This window comes from Morone saxatilis, unplaced genomic scaffold (assembly GCF_004916995.1).
Source record: "Morone saxatilis isolate NCDOM2014 unplaced genomic scaffold, NCSU_SB_2.0 Contig19, whole genome shotgun sequence".
In the NCBI taxonomy this organism is placed as follows: domain Eukaryota; kingdom Metazoa; phylum Chordata; class Actinopteri; family Moronidae; genus Morone; species Morone saxatilis.
The window spans coordinates 5,506,216-5,530,411 of record NW_023339751.1 but is presented as its reverse complement, the minus strand read 5'-3'; the positions used below and the strand labels follow the sequence as shown (position 1 = coordinate 5,530,411).

The following is a 24,196-nucleotide window of genomic DNA, read 5'->3' as shown; positions in this document are numbered from 1 at the left end:
GCCCAGTTTCTTTCTGCAGCAGAGCCTGACAGCTTGATATCATCCAGAACTGCAGAGCATAGTTGATGACAATGCTGATGTATTTTGCATGTGTATTGAGTTTCAGAAATCCTGTCCTCACCCTGTGTGCGACGCATCTTGCTGGTCTGCATGAAACCCAGCAAGGTAATGAGGTCTTCAATAATGCGGAAGTACTGGGACCCTGAAGAGCTGCAGGAGTGGATAGTCACAGCAACTAACAGCTGCTGGATGTCACACACCAAGAGCTTGTAGTCATTCAGGGGAATACTGCAGAGGAAGGACAATAAGAACAAAAAAATATGAAGCACAGGAAGTCTACCACTTGCATATGCCAGATCAATGAACAGTGAGAGGATTAATGATTTAATTCATGGCTCAAAGGTTTAAGACAAAAACCCATGAACCCATGGAGGTGTTTGAATGAATCATCCTCTTGTTCTGGCAGCCGTACCCGTTCTCCATGCCATTGAGGGTGGAGAGAGTGTTAAAGAGCACGTAGAGCAGCCCGTGGTCTAGCAGGATGTCTGCCAGCTTGGGGCAGGCGTTGAGGAGCTGAAGCAGCATACACAGGATGTTGTGCACCAAGGAGTTCTCATACAGGGAGTTCTCAATAAGACCCAACACTGGGATGATACAGCGCTTTCTGAAGGGTGAGATATTTTCCATTTCCTCCAGGTCCAGACTGGAAAGAAATACGGATAAAAAATTGTGGTGTGCATCAAAGACATTTATTCACACTGTAGACAATCTTATGCATAATATTATAAGATAAAAAACAGCCTATGGTGCTCAAGAGTGTATTGCCCCAGTACTCACTCTTCCTCCAGGCCCACCGACCGTCCAAACAGCATCTCCAGAAAGCATTCGAGGAGCCCCTGGCTGCCCTGATGGATGTACAGCTGGTTGGCCAGCAGCGAGAAGCCGTGGTTCTTCAGGAATTTCTCCTTCTGCTCCTTGAGGGCTCTGCTGAAATAGGCATCCAGCAGCTAGGAGAAAAAGGGCAGAACAATATCCTGAACCTGAAAAGGGTAATGCCTCAACACTGGCAATATATCCTGGCATCGATTTCAGAGTACAGTATCTTCTTACAAATCTTTATCACAGACAATTAAAGGAATAGTATAGACATTTTTGGCCTCTTATTTGCCATTATACTGAGTGTTAGATGAAAAGATCGATACCATTTTTATGTCTGTATGATGAATATGTAGCTATCACCACCAGTAGGTTAGCTTAGCTGGAAATGGGGAAGGTAACAAAATCTGCCTAAGAGGACCTCTAAAGCTCTGAAAAATAACATAAATGTGTAAATGTGACTTCTAGGGATTCAGCAAAAACATTCATCACTTTGACTCCAGGCGCCAAATCACATCAACCTGCCATACAGTATACGAGATTCATCGGAGGGGAACCAACCTTCATGACTCCTTGCTGGATGAGAGGCGACGAATGGTTAACCAGGACGATCAGGGCCTCTGGTTGGATGAGCTTGTCCATCACCTCCTCAAGCATGAGGTCAGGCAACAGCTGCAAGATGCCCTTCAGAAGATCATAGAGTCCACAGCAGATCAGCACCAGGCAGTCCTCAGTGCTGGACCTGAGAAACACAGCTTAGACTTCAGTTACTGTGTACTGTGCTCTCAAAATAGAGAAAACAAAAGGATATTCTGATATAATTTTAGGTTTTACAGAACTTTTACAATATTTATTTAGATTAGTCTCACGAATTGTCACTTGTCGTGCATTTTGTATGCAATATGTAAAGAGAGCCTGAGTGTTCAAATTAAGTATTTTCACAATCAGCTGTGATAGAATTGAGAAAGCAATTATCTTTTTAATTTCTTGGCACCAGACAAATTTATACATTTACTAACAAAACGCTGCACACAAAAGGTGCTGGAGAAATGTGTTTTGATAACTGAGAACGAATATTTTTCAGCCCAGTGTTATAAAACTTGCATCAGTAAAAAGAGAAACTATTTATCAAAGAACACAAAACAATCTGTTGCACTCCTCAGTGAAGACTTGTTCAAAGTATCTATTTTCATTAACATTGCCAAAGCAGTTAAAGCTTAAAATCAAAATATAAAACAAACACCTGCCATTAATTTGGGTTTTTTTCTTTTCTGCACAGCTGGAAAATCATCACTAAATCAAAGCAGATGTCTTGATGTCAGACAGGCCACATTGTGAATAATAAAAAGACATTGGTGACTTTGGTGAGAAAGCAGGATTACAATAAGAAAATCTTTCTTTAATTTCCTATCAGCTTATGTCAGAAGCTTTCTGGGATGTAGAAATAAACTGAAACTGTCACAGAAGTACAAATTATTTTCGAAGTTGGCTATGGATTATCAACATAACAAAACTGTATTTAGATTATGCAAATCCTTTTGCATGTCTTTGTCGGGGTATTTCCCTCTTTTGGAGGTACCAGAGAAAAACCCACATACACATGTACGTGCAATTAGATATAATGTTGAAAGAGAGTGTTAGTGCTCACTGTTTAGAGATTGGCCAAGGTTTGGTATGGACTGATTTAAGATTATAATTAGCAATGATACCAAGTATCCACAGAACAGACAGCCTTTTCTTGAGGTACAGTAATGTTGTATATGAAACTCAAACAAGCTACAATGACACCGTACCTGTCGTTGGATTCAGTCTTGCTGTGCGCCCTCTCGTAGCCGGGAGAGTAGGTGTAGCTCTCCCAGTCTTCAGGCATAGAGTTCCGGTCAGCCGCACTGGGCCAGCGGCCGATTGCTAACGATCCATTCGGAGCTGGGAAGGCCAGGCCCAGACTGGCCAGGTTGCTGTGGCTCCTCTGGAAGGACTGGATACCTTTCAGGCTGTCAGGGCGGCGTGGCGCCTCATCACTGGCCCAGTCAAACCTGTCCTCAGACTCCGCCACCCCCACACTGCCCTCCGCAAGGCTGTCCACCTCTGCCGCCTCGTCCCGCTCCTCCTCCACGCTGATGGAAGGGGTGCGCAGGGCTCCTCCCTCACCTATGTCCTTAGAATCACAGATCGTCTTGGCTGATTCACAGCTGCTCAGGAGCTGCTCGTCACCTCCGCCCTTCTTGAGTGTCTCAGTGCTGCCAAGAGCCTGCTGAGTGGCGAGGGAGACCCCGTCACCTTCACCTGCCTCATTTGAGCTACCGTGTCCGAGTCGAGGTGTCAGTAGAGGGGAGGAGTATGGAGATGGCGCCAGACTAGGTGGCCGTAACGACTGATCATCAGCTCCGTGTTCAGGGGAAGGACCGTGGAGATGACCTGGAAAAAAAATGATTCAGCACTTTATTAGACTTTGTAACTGAAAGTAACAAAGGGCCTTATTTGCATGCAGACGCATTATGTAACAACAGTGCAAATAGCACTGCAAGTGTTATATTTGAATAATATTGATAGATGTGTAACTGTGATGAACATGATGTGGTAGTGCACATTCATTGCTTTTTATTGACAACATTTTACATTTATCTTTTTGTTGTTTTTGTCCTGTTGAATTTAGCACAATGTATTGTTGCGAGCATCACAGCCAAATCTATTTCATTTACACAGTCATAAAGAAATAAAAAGAACAAAACTAAAAAAGGAAGGTTATTATGATAAAAGAGGCTTATAATTGTAAAACTGAGTAGAACAATGAAAGCTCAAATAAAAGAGCTAAAATGGTCCTAGCTGGAAAGATATTTAAGATGTATAATAAAGACAGGCTGTGTAAGAACTACTGTTAAGAGCAGCAGTTAGAATAAATCTTTTTTAAGCAGTCGTACCGTCATGGGGAGCATCAGTGAAGACAGTCGGGGAGAGTGACACCACAGAGCTGCTGGCGGACTTTCCTCCGCTGTTGGAGTGTCTCAGGTACATAATGGACTGCACCTTCTCCTGGTACAGCTTCCCATCTGACAAATAAGACACATCAAAAGAACTCAGTGCATTAAATGAATGGCCCTTTGATACAGAGGTGCTGCTTTCAACTGTGCTGCTTCCCCACCTATGTGTAGTGAGAAGTAGAAGCTGGATGGAGTGTGGCAGACATAGGTGTTGGTAGGCGGGTGTACAGCCAGCAGGAAGTTGTAGATCAGCTTCAGCAGGTCCATGTCCGGAGGAGACCCGAGCACCTCCTGGATGATTCTGACGAATGACAGACAGACTTCCTGCGGGATTGCAGTCAGATGATCGTCCCGATGCTCCTTAAGACAAACACAATGCGGTCAGTAACAGTCTCTGAAGAGATAAAGGGTGTTACGGGGCAGCGGCTTTATGACAGTGACCTACCTGTAACACCTGGCAGGTGAGCAGGAAGTGATGCACTACTTCAGCCTTGAGGAACTGACGGATGTTGAATACTTGATGCGGGTGGTGCACCCTGATAAGGATCTCCAAGGCAGCGAGCAGTGTTTCCCACACTCCACACTGACATAAACAAACACAAACAGTGAATAACAATGGAGAGGCAGACACATTACCTGGTTTTTCATCATCTAAGCTGAGAGCTGGAGCTGGAGCTGAGAGATCCTCAGCACAGTAAAACAGGGCTGCGCAGAATGCAAATCCATATAGGACTCTTCGATTTTGTCAGTGTAAATACACTCTGATTTTAAAAAGACAATCTGCAGTGTAAACACTCTACTTTAAACATTTATTCTTTACCTAGGCAGACTGCATGATTAGCAGTCCATTAGTGTTTCCTCCCCAAACTTTTGGGTTTGTCAGGACATAAAATCAAGATGAAAATGAGTTCAAACCAATTTAGTCCTTGCAAAGTGTATTTTCTTTTTTAAATAAAAGAAAAGAAAAGGTATAAACTGTAATTGATGAGGCTGTGACCACTGAGAGCTGCTCCTGAGGTGTATGAATCCATTACCAGCTCATCATAAGATGATGATGTTTTGAGCTTTCTTCCCCTCATCAGAAATGGATGGGAATAAATGAACAGAACTCAGGAGAAACTAGATGTTCAGATTCAGTAAAGTTATTCAGCATTAACAATGTTTTTCTTTTCCTATTTTTCTAAGCTTTCAGTCTGATGGGACATCAGCAAATCATCTTGAGTAACAGTTTGTTCACACTGTAGTTTTACTTCATATCGACTAAAAAAAAAAACAATAAAAACTTTGAATTTATAACAATCGCCTACTTTTTGTATGCTCAATGTATGTATAAACATTATGTTATATATCCTGTAACTAATGGCATATGATTGATCCTGTGTTGTATGTGTTTACCTCAGCCGTGGCCCAGATCTTCCAGTCCAACAGAACATCTGACAGAAGCTTGATATCCTGCACCACAGCGACGGACTCGGTGTCCAAACGGAACTGCCCATCGTCCCCCAGGATGAGGATGGGTCCACTGCAACATCCATCCAGTAGAGTCTAGACAGACAGAATATGCCCAGCACATCAGAAATACAGCCACTTCTATGGTGTTTCTATAACACAGTGCGGGTCAGTCTCATCAGACACACGCCTCAAAATATTGATAATCGCTATCTCTCCAGAAACAACCTTACAGTGCAAAGCCCCAGACATCAATAAGTTCTCCATGAAGTCCATTTTTTGGACTGCTTATCACTCCGTCAAAAAGAAATGCCATTTACTCCCTCAGCAGCCCTGTCTGTATTGATCTGACTACATCATTTGTGACCAGCTTCACTGCAGTGGTTATAAATCTTGCAGTCCTTTGGGTCTCTACACTGAGGTAAGATAGAAGCTTGCAGTCTCATACACAGTTAGTTATATTATTCATCTGTCTGACAAGTGAATTCAATGCAATAAAAAGGTTAAACTTACAAAAGAGAGATTTCTTTTGCAGCATAAACAGAAAAGTACAAGTGAACAAAAATCCAACAACTGTAGCACAGCACGTTCCTTTACATACAGGAATGATTATGATTTAATATCACTAATCGGTGCAGTTCTGTGCTATATACAATGCAATATGTGGAAGCCTAAAGTGACAAAGGCAATCAGAAGTGCTGTGTGACTCTGCAGGAGGCTCAGTGTTTCATCAAGTCAGACAGAATCCATTTCAGCATACAGCCATCACACAGCTCAATTACAGACACAGCCAGAGGGTCAAGTAACAGCAGGGTCACCAACACTGGCTCAGAGAGGCACCAGTGTGTCGGGCTGGATCAGGTTCACGGTAAAAAAAAAATGAAAATGTTTTACTGCATAGACCAGTGGAGGCTGTGGGTACAGAAGAAAGCATAGAGTTCAAGGTGTGACTCACTTTCAGCATATGATATCCCACGATGCATTTGGACTTGATGAGGACCTGGTGGATCATAGAGTAACCATGGTAACAGTCCATTTCATGGATGCGGTGTTGGTTAAACTTGGACAAAGACAGCAGCACCCGCAGGGCCAGAGCCTGGGTCTTCTCACAGTCACTCAGCTCCACCGTCTGGACACCGCAGACCCAGAGAGGAGAGACGAAATAAGAACAAAAGAAATGATGTTATGTGTTGCTTCCTTTCTAAAACATTATTTCACACTGTTGCTGCTACAGTTATTGTGTTCTCATGAAAGTAAAGATGAGCCTTATATCCAAGTTTGTCTTTAAAAGTGACATTAAACTACGATCTCTAAGCTTCTCTTTTGCCAGTAACCATGAGAAAAGACTCTGTACCTACATATGATTTGTGGTTGAGAGAAATGGCAAAAACATTACATCTGAAGAAACCAAGATTTTAAAATAAAGATAGAGGAGATGTGTTTGATGAGAAATCTTTTTCAGGGTGTAAAGCACCTTGCTGCGTATAGTCCTTTAATTTGACCATGTATATGCACTTTTGCATTTTTTGTGTTTAATTTAATTATGACTTTGGTGTTTGTTATTATTTAGGATGGGCAGTGTTTTTTCTCTTTCCCCCTTTTGTCTGTTCGTATTCTTGCTACAATATGCTCTCAAAAAAACAACAACTATGATCTCTATTGGCAAGTTGTTACAACTGCAACAACACTAATATGACTTTACTCAACCTACACAGGAAGGTGGCCTGTAACTGAAATAATTAATTAGGTCACACTTTTGAATATATGATGAATAAAGTAGCTAATTACAGTTCAAACATGAGATAAGTCATTTCCTGAAAAAATACAGTACCTACAAAAATATCACAGCTTTGCCATTTATCTTTTGGTCTTACAGTAGTAATGAATTTCCTTGCTGGTCATATGGATTTATAAATAAAATGGGTCTTCAAACTGAAACTAATGATTAAGTTCATATAAATTATTATCTAAAGTAATTAACTGCCGAGACAAGGAAAAGCAGCAAATTCTCAGATTTTAGATGCTGGAATTTTTACTTGAAAACGAAAGACGAACAATTATTAAAATAGTTACCACAACTATTAAGCAATCGACTAATCTTAAATCTACTAAACAGCACTGGTGTAAAACTTCCTTTTCATTCAATGATTTCTTTGTGTGTGTCGTCTATAAAAAAGTTGCAAAGGAGTAATAGAGGAACAGCTGACAAGCAGAAACTAATGCAATCAACGTGTGAAGTTATGAGACCCATTTTCCTACATTACTGTGAGGTGACTTTGAATTTTTCTAGTTTATTAAATCAAAATGTCACTTTTCCCCCCTCCGTCTAAATCCAAAGCATTCCAGAAATATCACAACAACTGAGAATCATGATCTCCTCTGACTCAGTGAGAGCTCCATTAAAAATGTTGAATCATCCTACCTGTGCATAGAGGAAGACAAAATTTCCTGTTCCTCCAATCTTGTGCAAGACACTCTGCAGGCCTTGGGTTTCAATGGGGAGCAGAGCTCTGAGAGAGTTCGGCTCCAGGGAAACACTCTGCACTTCCTTGGAGCTGAATGGCCGCTGGGTAACAACTGTCTTGGCCTGACCCTTCAGTCTGATTACAGGCTCATAGATAGTGTAGACTCTGGGACTGCTTGGAGCATACACTACAGCCAAGCTCTCCTATACAGAAACACAACACACACGGTTATCATTTTTCAGGCTAAACTTTCATCCTGTGACTTTCAATTATTTACAGTTATTTTTGTTGAAATTCAATTAGACCCAAGCAAGGAGCACAGGTAGCTCAAGGCTACAATTTTAAGCGTGGATGTAGACCTGGGTTAAACTCGGTTTAGAGTTTAACAAAAGTTATAAAGATCATTCATTCTTCTTGTCTTACTCCTTTCTTTTCTTTTCTTTTCTTTTCTTTTATCAGCAGAGCTATTATCAACAAATCCATTAGCATTTAATGAGAGAAAAACTATTTTCAGTCTCACTGAAATAGCTGCAGCTTAACTGTAATAGCTTTTTCCATTGGGGAAAAATGACTTCCTACCGTGCAGTATCATTAATGACAGCTAATTGGAACAGCACATTACTCATACACCGTGAAATGAAACAATAAATGAGACATAGGAGGGATTTGCTATGGTTACAGAGCACTTGAAACACAAAGTACAGGGTTTAACAGCAGTGGCAGTCTGCATTTAGAATCAACAGATGACACAACAGTGACAATACAATATTTCTTTATTTCACAAGTGCGTGTTGTCTGATGTAGATTTCTGAGTTAATTTGTCATGTTAACAAATACTTACAACCAAAGCTGTTGTGTCCACATCCTTGTTCTTCATCAGGAGCTCTCGTACATGCTCACACTTCAGGCCTTCCTCAGTGACAAACTTGGAGAATGTCCCACTGGGTTTGCCGTATTTGCAGGGCATGATCGAGGTGAGGTCTGGCCCGCTGGTATACAGGTAGAGGGCCTCCTCAGATCCAATTCTGGATCCTGAAAGATGGAGACAAACAGAGTCACAATCACTGCCCTAATGAGACAAACTCTTCAAAATTCTGTAATTTGGAAGCCAGGAAACAGAATTGTGAGAATTTAGACATGGACCCTAAGTCAACCTCCATGAGTAAATTATTTAGATTATTCCATTAATAATCCATAAGGCAGTAACATATAATGTGACGCAAAGCGAGACCCACGAGGAGCCACGGCGAGCCTTGATGTTTTATTTCTTGTTTTCATGAAACTCTGGTGAATCTCACAGTCCTTCTTTTTCAAGAAGACACTGCTACCTACGATGAATCCCAACAACAGCGGAGAGGCTAAAGCTTGTCTAAAGACATCAGTTGGGTTCACAGGTTGAGATCGCCTAGAGGCAAGCCATTCACAGCCAATTAGAGGCAACAAGAGAAGTATTCAGTAAGCCTCCCGAGAGAATGCGGAGAATCTACAGCACGCCAGAAACAGCCTTTTACAGCGAATAGACGGGATATGTTTTTTAAAATATAACTACACCAAAAACCATTAATGTACATCTACGTACAGTAAATACTGCTTATAAGAGAGACATTGATGAGTGTTCCACCAGAGAGCAGCAGTGAGGCCGAACAGATAAAATTATATAAAAGGATTAAAACAGATTGCACATATGCATGTAGAGTAAAATGACTGACTGGGATTAAGTGTCTAAGAGCTTACAGACACATGATTCCAGTCTGATAAAGTAGACATGAGTTAACAGGGGTCCTACCGTTAAAGAGAAGCACAGTGCCCATGCTCCAGCATCCACCCTGCTTCAACAGCTCCCCAGAGGATGGCACACAGTGGCCCAACATGCAGAAGGTTTTGTTGCTGTCGGATGATAAACTGGACTTTCTCGGTAGAGTGTAGTCCAAAGACACCTCACATTTCCTAGAACAGAGAGCAGATTAAATGAAGGTTAATGTTCACTTATTTACCGGATTTAAAATCCAAATCCTTACTCTTGCTGTTACAAAAGTTCCTCACCTAATGCCACACACCCAGACAACTACACGGCCATGGATGTTCTTCTTGCCCTCTGGCTGCTGGGTGTAAGTGAGCCCGAGGTGCTGCCATTGGCCTGCTTTGAGTAGTTCTTCAGCAGAGTCTGCCTGCGCCAGCAGCCCCGCTTTTATCTCATCGTTTGGGTCTATACAAATCCTGAGGAAAACAGCACATTACAATACTTCAAGGTCCATAAACTATGAATGCAGAGAACTAGTAACCCATTCTTCACACACATCTTGAGACTGTAGTCTATGCTGGAGCTCACCTGAATGTGAGAGAGCCTGTAGAGAAGTCTGCCCACACTTGAAGCATCAGTGCCTTGGAGCCCATGGACAGAATATGAACGAGGCCTTCCTCCACTAATCTCGTCCCAGCGTGAGAGGAGCCATGTTGAGACTCCGCTGCGGGAGGGTTACTCTCTTCTGAAAGACAATGAGTAAAGAATCTCAAAACAAGTTCATGTTTATGGAATTCCAGCATAATAATGTTTTGGTGCAGGATCTGTGCCTCACCCTCGTCTTTGTCCCCTTCCTTCTCCTCGTGCTCGGTCACCCTCAGCCACATAGAGGCACTGAAGCCGCTGGCCATGTGGGGCCAGCAGTTCTGCCCTACCAGGGGTAAGTGGAGAGGAGCAATGTGCCAGGGAGAGGAATGGAGGTGGCTTGGCCGGTACTCTGTATCCCCCTCCCTGCGTCCAGGAGACAGTTTGCCCTTCCAGAGCAAACCAACGCTTTTCCCTCCGGCAGCACCATTCTGTCTGGAGCTGGCGGACACCCCTCCAGGTGTCGAAGCCCCAAGGATTATTGGAAAGGTCAGGAAGTGAAGAGGTTCCATATTCATGTTGGCCTCAACGATTTGTAAGATGCCTTTCAGTAAAATCTCCTGGCAGGTAACAAAGCAAATGGGACGTGAGAGGGACAAACTCTATCCAATCTAATTATTTTTAGATCCCTAAATTAAGTCAAATTAAGAAAAATATCATACACACATTACAGAGTTGTTTAATTTCTGCATGATCCATCTAAAATAGTAATAAACCTGTGCTAACCCCGTGAGTCTTAATAAATAAGCCATAAACAATAAAGAAGAATGTAGCAAAACATCTAAAATAGAAAAAACCTGGGTAGCAGTACAAAAAGAGCAACACTATTGCAGTCACTGATGTGTCTCATTTTCATAGATGGCAACCACAGGTCACATGTCATTACGTTGGATAAAAATAAACCTCTCTTCCCTTTTGGTAATCTATTTCTTGGAGACAGGTTATTAATGATGTCTGCTGCTGGATTCCAATTAAACACAGACCTGTGGTAATAGGTTGTAGCGTCACATCTGTTCCGCACACATTGGTGTTAATTGTATATAGACTGAAGTGAGCCCAGGGGAGCATCATGTGTTGATGAGTTTTAAAGAACCAAGAAGTGAGAAGAGAGTGTGACATAAAGGATGTCTTACAAATAATTTCTCGTTCCTGCTGAAATATTTAATGTGCAGACACCATGAACGTAAGCTAACAATGCATTGTTGAGTGACTGATAGGTATATTTACAGTAGGTGGGGTTTTCTCCAGGAAGAGGCGAATCAATAGAGCCAGTTCCTCCGCTGTGATTCGCTGGCTCACCATGGCAACCAGCAGCTCCACTAGCACAGTCTGGCAATCTGAAGGTAGACAAATGAAGAGCAGATTACGTAAACAGTTTTCATTCACTTGGGCATGCACCAGAACACCACAGGCAAAAACACAAAACATCATCGCTGCCTGCTTTGCTTCTGGCAGAAAATATATCTGGTAAACAAAAAATGCCAAAGATGAGCACGTCAGATATAAGTGCATAACATACAATACTCAAATCTAACTTCAAATTGTCAAGAGTTATTGATATCATTGTGATGTTTGAGAAATCAGTCAAAAGAAAGCAGGTTGCAACCAACACTGCAAACAGGGTACACTGCATCGGGTACAAATTTCCCCACAAAATGCTAAAATTATTCACACTGAGTATGACGTTTGAACCCTGAAGACCCAGTAGAAATGTCAGCAGCAGGAAAGAAAATCTTAAGAACACGGCAAACTGAGTGTACACAGTTTTTTTTTCCACTAGATGTCACACATAAATAATATCCTACAGTGTGAGATAAGGCAAAAATAAGCCAGAAGAAATAACAAACCTGTAAAGGAGGGGTCTGTTTGGCTGAGGATGTTGTGAAAGCCAGACAGGATGGTTTTAACTCCTCCCTGTGAGGACCAGAACAGAGGGTCAGCCATATTCATCAGAGCAGAGTTGAGGTGGAAGACAGAGACAAATACAGCCTGCAGGGCAGTTAAGAATAGTACAAAAAAGGCAGAAGTGGTCAGGCTGACCTGGTCATAGAGCAAAGCAGCATTACGGCGGTTGGCGTGCACGGCACCCAGCAGGCTGTGAAACACATGACTCAGAACCTCCAGGTCTGGAGAGCCAGAGGCGAGAAGCTGCAGCTCCATTGTGCAGATCTCTGGGAAAAGCAGCACGCCATGCCCGGGCCCGTCCACCACCACCGCAAACTCACGCAGCGCAGCAGACTCCACCTTCACTCCTGAAAGAACGACCACACACAAATGATCAGAGACACAGACGTGGAAAGATGATAAACGTGACAACACAGAAACACACACTGGTGGTTAAACAGCTTCATGATCCACAGGCATTCCCTGCTTCAGCCCTGACGGGAGATGGGAGATCTTGGAGGCAGCTCATAAAAATGAATTAGCCTCAGTCCTGTGCTCAGCTTCAGAGCAGCATTGGAGTCCCCACATGATTTACAGGAGAGCAGGCCAGCAGGCTCTCACGCAGCTTCTGGGACCTCCTTTTATTAATGAAGCTTGCTCTCTCTCCCTATGCACAGCGGCACAGTTTGCCTCCAACACTCACACATGCAGATACATGCTGCGTTGTGTAAATATAAACTAAAAGACTTATACCGACTGCCATCCCAGCATCCCTTAATACCATTTTGTGGAAAATGTAGATGCTTGTGTGTGGTCTGAGGTTGAATTTAATTGCAGCAAACCACCATTTCATGTCAGATGTTCAATGATTACCACTGCAGGGGTTCATTTTTTTATTTGCCTAGCATGAAGTCAGCATTAAAGATTGAGTGTTTTTCAGGACGTAAAAGTTTTCCAGGAAGTTCATTTGATGGGAACTTTAAGTCACAAGATCCAGCTCATGAGGCCACAGAGTGTAGCTGACTGTAGTTGTAAAACATAAAACAATGACTCTATTCTGAAGGGATAAAAAAGTAAAAAGGGTGTAATCAGGCCACGTTCTTAACCTGCGAGACCAGAGTGGAGAGGCAGAGCTGACACAAGAGGCTGTTATGAGGAAAGCGCCCAGGCCTGTTTCTGCGATGTCATACGTATGCGATAAAAACTAGCCACTTGTTATTGCCAAATATCCTCCACAGAAAACCAAAGGAGGAAGTGGGTTTGACACTGCAAATTGCTTAAAAAAAAACATGATGCTGTTTAACTCAAAAATATTCCAGTGAATATAAGAAAATGTAATAACGCATAATAATTCAACAACAAATTGAATGATCCATTCATTAGTGGGAAAAGCAAGATTTCCCAAGGCTGAAAATCAGCAGGTTTAGAGGTTGGGACCAATATATGACCCCTCAATCCATCAAGATTAGTCTGTTGACATTTATCACCAACAAAAACAAATGGTAGAGAAGACAGAGTGCATGAAGTAAAAGTGATTTATAGTGTTCTTAAAATAACCCCAGGGTACTAAAAAGGGTGAAAAATTAACCTGCAGTGGATAGTTAAAAGACTAAAGTAAAGCAAATACCAATAAACCAGCCTAAGATACTATTATTTGGAGCCATCAGATGTGTGCAGTAGCTGATGATTCTTGAGGAGGAGTAAATGGGAGTAAGAGAGCGTGTGTGTGTGTGTGCGCGTGTGTGTGTGTGTGTGTGTGTGTGTAGCAGTAAGTGTGGACCTACCCTCTTCCTGCTTGGCCATGTCCTCAGGGTTGCTTTCGCTGTCAGCGTCGTAGCCCTCCTCCTCCCCAGGTGGCTTGACGCCACAGCTCTGCACCTCGTCCACCTCCTCAGACAGATCGCCTGCCGGGGCCGCCCCCTCAGTCAACACCTGGAGCTTCTGACAGAACGAGAGTGCGACAGAAAGAGAGAGAGACAGAGGGAGAGAGAGAAAGAGAGAGAAAGAGAGAGAAAGAGGAGGGGAGGCAAGAAAAAGTCAGGAATTTCAAATCTAAAACAGTCCAAACAAAACCAAACCAAAATCATCAGCTTGTTAACTGTTAAGCCGTTGGTAAAATAAGATTAATTTTACAAGAGCTTACCCGGATCTGTTTTAAAAAAAGAGTCCGCGACTAAAAATGTTATGCTAAAATATAATAAGCATGACAAGCAGCGGTCCTTCCACTAATACGGCGAATAAATTGCCAACAAAATGTTTTCAAGTGATGAGGAGGGAAAAAAATACAAGATTTTGGTCATAAGACAAATATCAGCTGACTTGCACTCACACGGCCAGTTCCTTGATGTGAACAGTCAGTCATCTCATGTGCACGTAGGCACACACACACACACACACAAACAAACACTCGCACTCAAGTAAACAGTCGAACTCTAAACCGTTTACTAGTTCAAAGAAGAGGCTTACTGTTATACACACCTCTGTTCCTTTAAACATGATACTAGACAGGCAGCTTTGATATTCAATCGTGGCTGAAGTGAACATTTCAAAGAATAGTCCTTCAGTGGACAAACCTTTTGGCGGAAGACTAATCTTGAAGCTTCATAGCACATACTTGCAATAGTTAAGTGAACATCACACTCTGCTGGGCTCACTGAGAAAGAACTAAGCTCTTAGGAAATAGGTAAATCTATTATATAAAAAGCTAAATCCTCCTGTGTTGGAACAGGCTTAGTCAGACAGGCATTTTAAGACTTCTGAAAAACACATCTAAGGCTGTGATACGGGGTGGCCCCCACTACCAGGCGGGGCGGGATTTCAGTGAGGACACCCAGAAAAATTATAATCTCTTCTCTAAAATAGCATCTACTCATATGTACACACACACACACACACACACACACACACGTACATACACAGGCATAAGGAAACACTCAGTACAGAAAGAAGGTAAAATAAATAATATAAAAGAAAAACGTTTTTAAATAAGTTTCTTTCTCATCCGTCATTATGTTTATGAGGACTACGTTAGAAGAACTTAAATTAACATATAACAATCTTTAAAACAAAGTAACAACAGCGAACGGTTGCGGTTTCAAAATGAGGCTGCTCATTTGTCCACCCACTGCTTAGTCTAAACAAGGGCTATCATTATTTACGTCTGCTGTTTTGTTGTATATCAGGCAGATAGCAGCTGCTTAGCAACATAGTGTGAGTGACCGCACGACCTGATGTTGATGACGCTTGACTGGAAAATGTTTTCATTGTCCTGTTGCCACCTAAATAAACACGGCTCTTTATATTTGCCCATGGCGTTCAGCCAAAGACGCTGTATGTGGTGACTTTACACAATCTGCTTCAATCTAGTGAGAAAAAAGCAATTAAAAAACAACTGTAAAATAGAACTTGTGTATTTATTCATTATTCATCTGATCGCCTGTATTGATCAGTAGCCCTGATCACAATTGTTGCCTTGACAGCGGCTCATTGGGCACGTTGGAAGATAATTGCTAATACATTGGGGAGCAAACGTCAAGATGCAGTTTGTTTTTCCGTCACACATGCTTGTTTAAAATTATGTGATATCTCTCGACTCTCTCTAGCTCTCACCTCTGCCTCACACCTTGAAGCCTTTGCCAATTTGCTACCTTGTTGAAACAAGTAATGAACATTTCCTTAATGAAAGGGCATGACGAAGAATGTGCAAAATACAGAGCACAAAAAAACGGCGCGATTAAGCAAGCAAATCATTAAAACTATGCAGAAATGTAACAATTTGATCCTTATTTAATTTACTTTACTTACTAATTAGTAACTGTTTCCGGGTATTTTATGCCCATATGATAGAGCTGACAGTCGATAAACAACAGAAAACAATGAGAGAGAAAGAAGACTGAGGAGAGAGAGAGAGATGAAGGAGAGAGAGAACACGCATGATGTGAGAGAGACAGGCGGAACAGAGGGACAGAGAGAGAGAGAGAGACAGAGAGCGAACGGAGAGCACATGAGAGAGAGGCAGAGAGAGACAGAAGAGAGACAGATGAGAAGAGCAGAGAGAGAGAGAGAGAGAGAGAGATGGCAATAATATGTAATAAAGTATATGGTCAGCACCTTAAACCCATTTTCCACCAGGTTTCTCTTAGTTAATCATTTTAATTGAACCGTACCAACATTCACTTAATGGGTAACTACTGTATGTTACTGTTACTATACTGGAAACAGGCAGTCAAGATTGAGAAGTTGTTGATGTAAGAAGAGGATTTGCACATAAAAGGCACAAACAATAACATTTATAGTTTCAATACAAAGAAATTCTATTTAAAAAGCTTCTTTCTGTTGCATAGAGGTTGTCCAGCAGAACAGATAAAGATTAGGCAGCATTGTGCCCAGAGCTTTATACTGCGATGAGCATGGATAGCACCGGCTGTAGCTGCAGAGGAATCAAGTGTCTGGTGCCAGGCTGGCTATAACCTGAACTTGCCTCTTGATACACGAGTAGCTAAAAAAAACTTGAGAATGTAAAAAGGTGCAGTAACTTCACTCACAGTTTCTCCCAAGGCAGGACTCACCCTGTCTGGCTTCTCCTCAGGGGGATCAGGACAGGATGATACCTCTGCCAGGGCCACTCTCAGGAGAGAGTCAAACAGAGGAACAGCCAGGTCAGAGTTCACCACCCCTGAGCGAGAGAGCTGGTCTCTCACCTCAAACAGGGTCTCTTCCACTGACTGGAGCTACAGACAAGAGGAGACAACAATTTATTGGAAGCCAGGGTAAACTTTTGTTTTTTGTTTTTTTTGTGGTTGATGTGGTCCGATTAGCCGATCAATATATTAAATTACATACCTGATAAGAAAGCTCCGGCTCCGTCCTCTGCAGGGCCGAGTTAGCACTGTGCAGACAAATGGCCAACAGGGCCTCAAGGAGACGAATACTTTGTAGTTGCCACTCTTCCTCCAGCTTCTTTGCTGGATCTTTGCTCTTTCCCTCAGCTGAACTGATGCCAAAGGTGTCAGCTGAATCCTGAGCTGTCTCCTCCAGTCCCAGAGAGGTAGCTGAGGCTGTGGACTCGGGGCTGCCTTTGGCCTTACCGTCCCTCTTCTTCTTTGCTTTCCCATCCTTGGTCTTACAGGAAAGCTTCTGAATAACCATGGCCATGAGGCGTAAGCAAACATCCAGTCCTCCTAGCCGGAAGAACTGCCTCTGAAACAAAGGGCTGGCCAGGTAGATCCACCGACATACTGACCAAACATCTGCAGCGCGTCGTACCTGCTCTTTGGAGGGCAGAGCCACGCTGTCTGGGGACAGGTAAGGCAATCGCCCGCCTAGGGGTTCACTGGCTGTACTGTCGTAACCTGAAGTGTCCTCAGAGTCGTTGGCTGAGTCCCGGTCAGAATCAGCCTCTTTGCTGACACAGAGGAAGGCCACGCACAAGAAGAGGTTGATAACATGGAGGTGAGTCTCTGCTCGGCTGCGCCCAGGTCCACGGCCCTGCCCGCTCCGGCTCTTATGGCGTGGATACGCCTCCTTTAGGCCTTCGTAGAACTTGCTGAGGCTCTGCGGGCCCTCTCCAGCCCCTCGGGACCCCAGTTCCTCAGCCAGGCCCAAGACGGCCTCCCTTTCTTCGGCATCAGCACTCTCCAACTCCTGAAGCACCCCGTCTGTCTGCTGGTATCTAGTGCCTATTATCAGAGTCTCAAACACCTTCAGAGCCAAAGAGCGGGTCTGGTCTAGGTAGACAAGCTCGGTCACCTGATTGAGTCCGTTACAACTGACGAAAAGGTCTCTGATCACCCTGTAACAAAAATTATGAAGAAGAAGAGAGAAGAAACTAAGCAAGGTAAACACTGCACACACTCAATATAAATATGGGAAACTAACAAGACTCATAATTCATTTTTTAACATTTTAATGCACTATGCCATTAATTGACTTAAATGTTACACACATGCCTCTCGCTGCCCAAGGAACAGATTAATGTGGTGACAGAAAGGGTAGATGTGAACTGCACACATTTAAACTCTACTAGAACTCCCAGCAATTAAAATAAATGGCACCACTCGGTCTAATCTAACAAACTCTACAACTAGTCAATCAGAGGAGAAGCTATTGCCATCACACAGGACCCGTCACACTGCTACCATCACTCATTTCATTTCCTCCCATCATGTTGCAGATATAATTTCCCCCAGGGCACAACAACAGCTTTAAATAAATTAGTCTATTTCTATTAACATGATAAATTAACTGTGAAGGACACTAACATTGCAGATGAACACACCTGCTATACTTGTTAAGTTCCAACTTTATGCTTTTTGTGTGTTTTTTTTTAGCTGAGCGGCATGAAACACAAATTTCTGTCACACTGTGTTTAAGTTATCTGAATGTGAATCGTACGTTATTTAGCAAAACGAAGGTGACATTTTACCCTTTTAAATTTGTTTACTACTGGTATACACACACTACTGATGAATAATAAATTACGCTATTACAATGCAGGGTAAATTAACTTAAAAGACTAATGCGTCATCTGTGAAGGAAGGTTAAAACAACATTTGGCAGGAGAAAACAACACTCTCAAGAGATGTGCTGACATTAATCTCAGCGTGGGATTATCTACCCAGTATGTTCAGGAACAGATGTTCAGTTGAAGGTTTGAGCTCAGGGAATGAAATAGATATATTTAATAGATTACATACTTGCTGATTTCCCTCTAATTCACACCCTTTCTCCACCCTTCCTCTAAATGAATGTGGAGTTGATTAATTCTGCTTTTTCAGAACATTTCCTCTCTTCATTAGTGGTGTGCAAGTCCATCAAGACGACTATCCATTAGCCTGAATATTTAATACTCTCATCTGAACAAGTTCTGCAGAAAGCAAAAAAGGAGCAGCGCAAGACGTCAGATGATGTACAGCTTTGAGGAGATTACTTGTCTTTTAAGTTACCTTGCAACAAGATAACTGTTTTAAATCAATGAGTATGTGTATAAATAGGATATGTACGAAATATAACCATTGCTAACCATTTCAAAACAGAACAACAGAACAATAGATAAAACTTCCTCATTCACATCGACGTCAATCAAGCTTAACAATACAAATAATACCTTTAATCTAATGTTGTACCCATATCTAAAAAAAAAAACCCAAATATGTAATTGGCCCACCAGATGGAGCCGTATAGTCTAACCTGGCGATATAGGATGGGTTGTTTCGCCCTGTTCAGAAGCAGTAGTTCACTAAGCATGCTCCTACAAGTCATAGTTTTGCTCTTGATGGGCATTAAATATTGCAATTTGGTTGCCAATGTTTCAGGCCACACTGAAAAATGTTTTCGTTTTCTTTAAACAGTTGTATGTTACATTGGAGCTACCGTTGTTTTATTTACCTTGTGTGCTGCCACCTGAAGTTTCAATAATGTACAACTGTGATAAAACAGACTAAATCCAGTGTTATTATATATATATATATTAAGTAAACTGTATAGCTATAAATTAAAAGCTACATAAAGTGGAATTCTAAGAGTTGTTTTGAACACTCATGTAGCTACAGGAAGGTGATTACGTACGTCTAAACAGTTGATACGATTTTGTGTCCTCACAGTGGTAGATATTTTAGCCAACGTGTATTGAGTATGGGTGAAAACTTGCTTTTAAAAGCCTGAAATCAGGATGATTTCTCTGCTCTTGTGTTACTCACACTTTTATAGGTACGCTACAACAGAATTGATCAAGTATTCATTATTTGTTTATCATTAACAAAAGAATTCATGAATAAAAAGGTATTTAAATATGCATCCCGGGAGCAACCAATTATACATATTAATGAGCTTCCTATGTAAATATATACATAACAAATATCCACTGAGGATAAGAACCTCAATGTTGCATTGAAGGTGCATGAAGGATAAAATTATAATGTTAAGTTTAGGCAGAACACCAAAAGTGAGATTTACCTGTGTAATGACACCTTTTACATAATCAGAAGGACCTAAAATTGTCTCTAAAGTGTCTTTTGAAAAGGCTCAGATGAAATGACTGCTGTTAAGACTTTGAATGCCATTCAAACCTGCAGACAGCAGAACAACATACTCTGAATTTTAAGAAGTCTGCCCACCACTGACAGACTCAAAGCATCCATCCATCCAATCTTCTATACCCACTGATCGTGTTTAAGGTCGCAAGGGGATTCAATCTATCCCAGCATGCATTGGGCAGGAGCCAGAATACAATCCAGACAGGTCACAAGGATTAAACCACGGTCAGAAAAACACATTTCAAAGCTGAGAACTCAATATTCACTGATAATACCCAAACTAAAAGTAAAACCTAATTACTACAGTATTAAACCTATTACATTTTGGGTTTTGTTAAATATATCCAGACAAACACCACAAGCACCTGCTTTTGCCAGACTATTGTCCTCGTAACAGCGTTACATAAACAGTCAATTATCTTCCATCCCTCACTCAGTCCACAAAGCTGTAATAAATTATGGATTAGCATCAATTAGCAATGACCTGGAGAGACAGATCTAATGACAAACAATGTCCCGGTGGATTAGGTGTCTTTCAACTTTGACCTGGCGGATTATATTTGCTTTGTGTGATAGTATAAAAGATGCAGAATTCATTTGTTCAGTGAGAAATCTGCTTAAACATTTTTTCAAAACAACCATCTGCATCAATTTAATGCAACAAGAGATCAGTCCATACACATTATTGTTGCTTCTGTATATTTACTTAATCTAAGCACAGATACAAATCCATCTACATAAAAAATGTAAAATCTAAAACACATCTCTGGCAGAACCCTGAAATGATGTACAGTACTACAGGGAAACTCAGAAAGACTGAAACAACCACTGAAAAAAGACGGATGATCGAGGGAAAATTAAATCTTAAATTGACGTAAAACCGCTCACCTTGATTTGAGAAGGGCAGGTAACGTTTGCAGGTAAATGAGTAGGACCTCCACAGGCAGGCACCGTGTGTGATAAGTGCAGACCTGAGTACAGACAGTGGAAACCCCCAGCTGTTGGGCATGGTGGGCCAGCTCTACCCCTCTCTGCAGCACAGGGTTGAAGATGTGTGTGTAGAGCTGCCACTGCACTATAGCATTCCCCCGCAGGGTCAGGTGGCACACGTGACCAGCTATCTGCTGGCTCAGCTGCCAGTCATCACCAAACACTAGCTCCTGGTAGGCCTCCAGAGCATCCCACTTCCACAGCATGTCCTCTGCGCCCCCTCCACTTGGAAGAATACCCTGGGAGCGGTAGCACAGACTGGTAGAGACGGCTGACGGGTCCCCGTGCTGCAGTGTCTCCTCCAGGCCTGGCAGCTGGCTGCTGTCCAGAGTGCAGATGTTACAGGAGGCCAGCTTGGCTTTCTCTGAGGGCTGCCCTCCACCAAGTTGGTCTAGGATCAGTCTGCCCAGGACACTAAGAACATGAGACTGGTAACTACGTAGACCTGGAGCTTGGAAGGCATGGAGCAGGGGTCCTACAACTGAGCGGGGATCCATACAACAGCAGATTCCAACAGCCTGCACCCCAGCCAGTACCTGCAACACAGCTGGACCACTGGGGGAGAGTCTCTGCAGGAGTCGCAGACACTGATGAGCACAGGCAGCCAGGCAGCAGCAGCGCTCGGGGTAACGCACGGCGTCACCCTCCATCCCTTCCTTGCCTTCTCCGTCCTCTTCAAAGGGGTTGCGTCTCGCAGCCTGCTTGAAAGCAGAGACGGGCAAACCTGACAGGTCTCTGTGGTGATGCAGAAAGTGGGAATATTCACAGCGGCGGTGGCGGCGTCTGGCGCACACAGACTGATGCAACTGCTCTGACTTTGCCTTCTTGACAGCACTGATGATCTTAAAGACCCCTGCAATGAGACCTCGTAGCCTCTCGGAAGCCTCGCCAACTACTTCAGAATCCCTGGCCCTGCTAAGTCCCTCCAGCCGCAGCACTGTGGCCTCGAACAGCTCCAGGCCGCGGTGCTGGACAAACTCATGGATGAGCTCCAGTGCCTGGCTAAAGAAAAAGGGGTTGGGCGTGGAAGCCTGGAGGCAACCCAGCAGCACTTGTAATACTCCCTCTAGAAGCTCTGGCAGCAGAAGGGCCCTATGGCGATAGCGGGAGAATGAAAAGTCATCCTGGACCTCCTGCAGGGTCTTCTTAGGCCGAGGAGCAAAAGGGTTAGTCTGCCTCTCCAAGCAACTCCGGATTTTGAGGGTGGCTCGTAGCAGATCTGTCAGGCTGCGTCTCAGGCTATCTGGGAGGGTTTCACTCTGACTCACATCCACGGACATCAGGTGCAGGATGGTGCGTAGAAGCATCCTCTGGACCAGTGCGATGGGCTCTTCTGTCCAGCCTCCAGCAAGCTCCTCGGCTCCCGTTCCACCTCCACCCCCTCCCCCTGGACCACAGCAATCTCCAAACTCAGTCAGGATCTCCGTGAGAGTAGGTACGACACTAACTGCCAGGCCAGGGTTGTGGTTGATGCTCATGTCAAACTTACAAACCTTCTCCAGCAGGGAAAGCAACACATGGCAGAGATCAAAGGGAGAATTTTCCATGCGGTTGAAAATTGATATTGCAGCGGGGTCTGTCAGGGTTTCAGTGTCCGTCATCTGGGACCCAGGGGCTCGAGGGTGTGGGTATGGTGCACTCATGGTTTCTGTAACGGTGGTGGATATTAACTGAGAGGCCTCTGAACGATGATGCTGGCAGCTTACCCGGATGGTGGAGCCATGTGACCTACGGCTCCTTGCACCACCGGGGCCTGGGACAGCTTTGTCTTCAGGGTTGGCTTCTGAATCTGAGGTAGAAACCTGGGACTTCCGAGCATCCTTCACAGAGTATCTCTGTGCTGTCCTGCGCGACCTCCGTGACTTCCAGGTGCCACTGCCAACACGGGGCCGCTTTCCAGAGTTCTGTTCATCTGTCGCAGCCTTCTGTCCTGCTCTGAGAGGGGTGGCCTTCACCTCCCGGCTAAGGAATACCTCCAGTAGGGACGGCAGGGTGAAATCTGTCAACACACAAAAACAACCGTCTGGATGAGTCACATTTAGGAATTGAGACTTCAAATTAACAATCACATTTTAATTTTCTAAAAAATATTACTTTTTAAAGTTTAAGACGATTAACATAAATCACAGCTGTATGCCAATCAGACTATTCTGTGTTTTTTAAAACACACTGAGTGAGGAAGAATTAATTAAAGCAAAAAATGTCTAGGGTCCTTGTTAGAGAGAATCAGCAGTCCTGTACTAAATACCGGTGTCATCTTGAGGTCAATGGCCTCAGCAACCACTAGACTTCTAATTTTGTATGGCTGCTTAATGTTCGTAACACAAAGATTCAACATAATGGAGACCCTGACTATAATGGCTAACATCTCAAGAACAGCACACAGTTTGCAGTATTAAGCAGGTAAAATACAAAATTAAAATAAATATAAAAGTGAGTCATTTGATAAGAACATCACAGACACTATGTACACTCAACAGAAATGTGAACACATTCCACTGCCTTCACACCCACCAAACCCAATGCTGAATCATAGCTTAACCTTGATAATTTCTAAAGAATTATGTAAAAGATGGACGAAGATTAAACAAATATATAAATATAAAAAGCTAGAGAACATTTCAGGCCCATGAAATGCAGTCTGCATTTCAGTTCGTCTGTACAAACCATATATATATACCAAAACCTCTGTACAGTTAGCAAATCACAAAGAACCGAATGCACAGCCAATTCAATACTCATAAATTGGGTATGTAATTGATATTACTAGTAACATACCAGGAAGTAGTTGCATGGCATGACAGCTGGGAAGCGTGAGGTATGTGCTGTTAACCTCAACATTAACATGAACAGATAATAGAGGGAGTAAATGTAGGTACTGACCTGGGGCTTTTTCCTCCTGCACGGGGATCTTCCACACCAGTGGTAGCAGGGACAGCAGCAAAGTGAGCAGCTCCTCCCGGCAGGTCAATTCCTGAGAGTGCAATAAAACACACTGAGGTTACCTAGAAAGCGTCCCTGCCTCTTTCCCTGTGGTCACACTCTGATGGCACACCCAGACACTCCCATCAAGACAAACTCTCAAATGTCCCTTTGGGTTTTACTCCTCCTCCTCCTACTACTACTCCTACT

General features: G+C 43.0%; 1 protein-coding gene across 6 annotated transcripts in view; it reads right to left on the bottom strand.

Annotated features, from left to right (window-relative positions):
* Positions 1 to 24,196, bottom strand: part of lyst (lysosomal trafficking regulator) — a gene marked incomplete at its 5' end in the record, with an annotated part of 45,175 nt that overhangs the window by 12,816 nt on the left and 8,163 nt on the right. The window contains 24 exon segments of one of the 6 annotated variants that reach the window (XM_035663286.1): positions 122 to 288; positions 473 to 703; positions 838 to 1,007; positions 1,438 to 1,618; positions 2,670 to 3,294; positions 3,798 to 3,926; positions 4,019 to 4,217; positions 4,303 to 4,440; positions 5,253 to 5,402; positions 6,262 to 6,435; positions 7,729 to 7,974; positions 8,613 to 8,803; positions 9,558 to 9,718; positions 9,815 to 9,988; positions 10,101 to 10,257; positions 10,348 to 10,717; positions 11,385 to 11,494; positions 12,005 to 12,071; positions 12,198 to 12,409; positions 13,826 to 13,982; positions 16,586 to 16,771; positions 16,884 to 17,832; positions 20,963 to 23,063; positions 23,948 to 24,038. In XM_035663286.1, coding sequence (XP_035519179.1) covers positions 122 to 288; positions 473 to 703; positions 838 to 1,007; positions 1,438 to 1,618; positions 2,670 to 3,294; positions 3,798 to 3,926; positions 4,019 to 4,217; positions 4,303 to 4,440; positions 5,253 to 5,402; positions 6,262 to 6,435; positions 7,729 to 7,974; positions 8,613 to 8,803; positions 9,558 to 9,718; positions 9,815 to 9,988; positions 10,101 to 10,257; positions 10,348 to 10,717; positions 11,385 to 11,494; positions 12,005 to 12,071; positions 12,198 to 12,409; positions 13,826 to 13,982; positions 16,586 to 16,771; positions 16,884 to 17,832; positions 20,963 to 23,063; positions 23,948 to 24,038 — 7,336 coding nt within the window. 6 annotated transcript variants of the gene reach the window in all.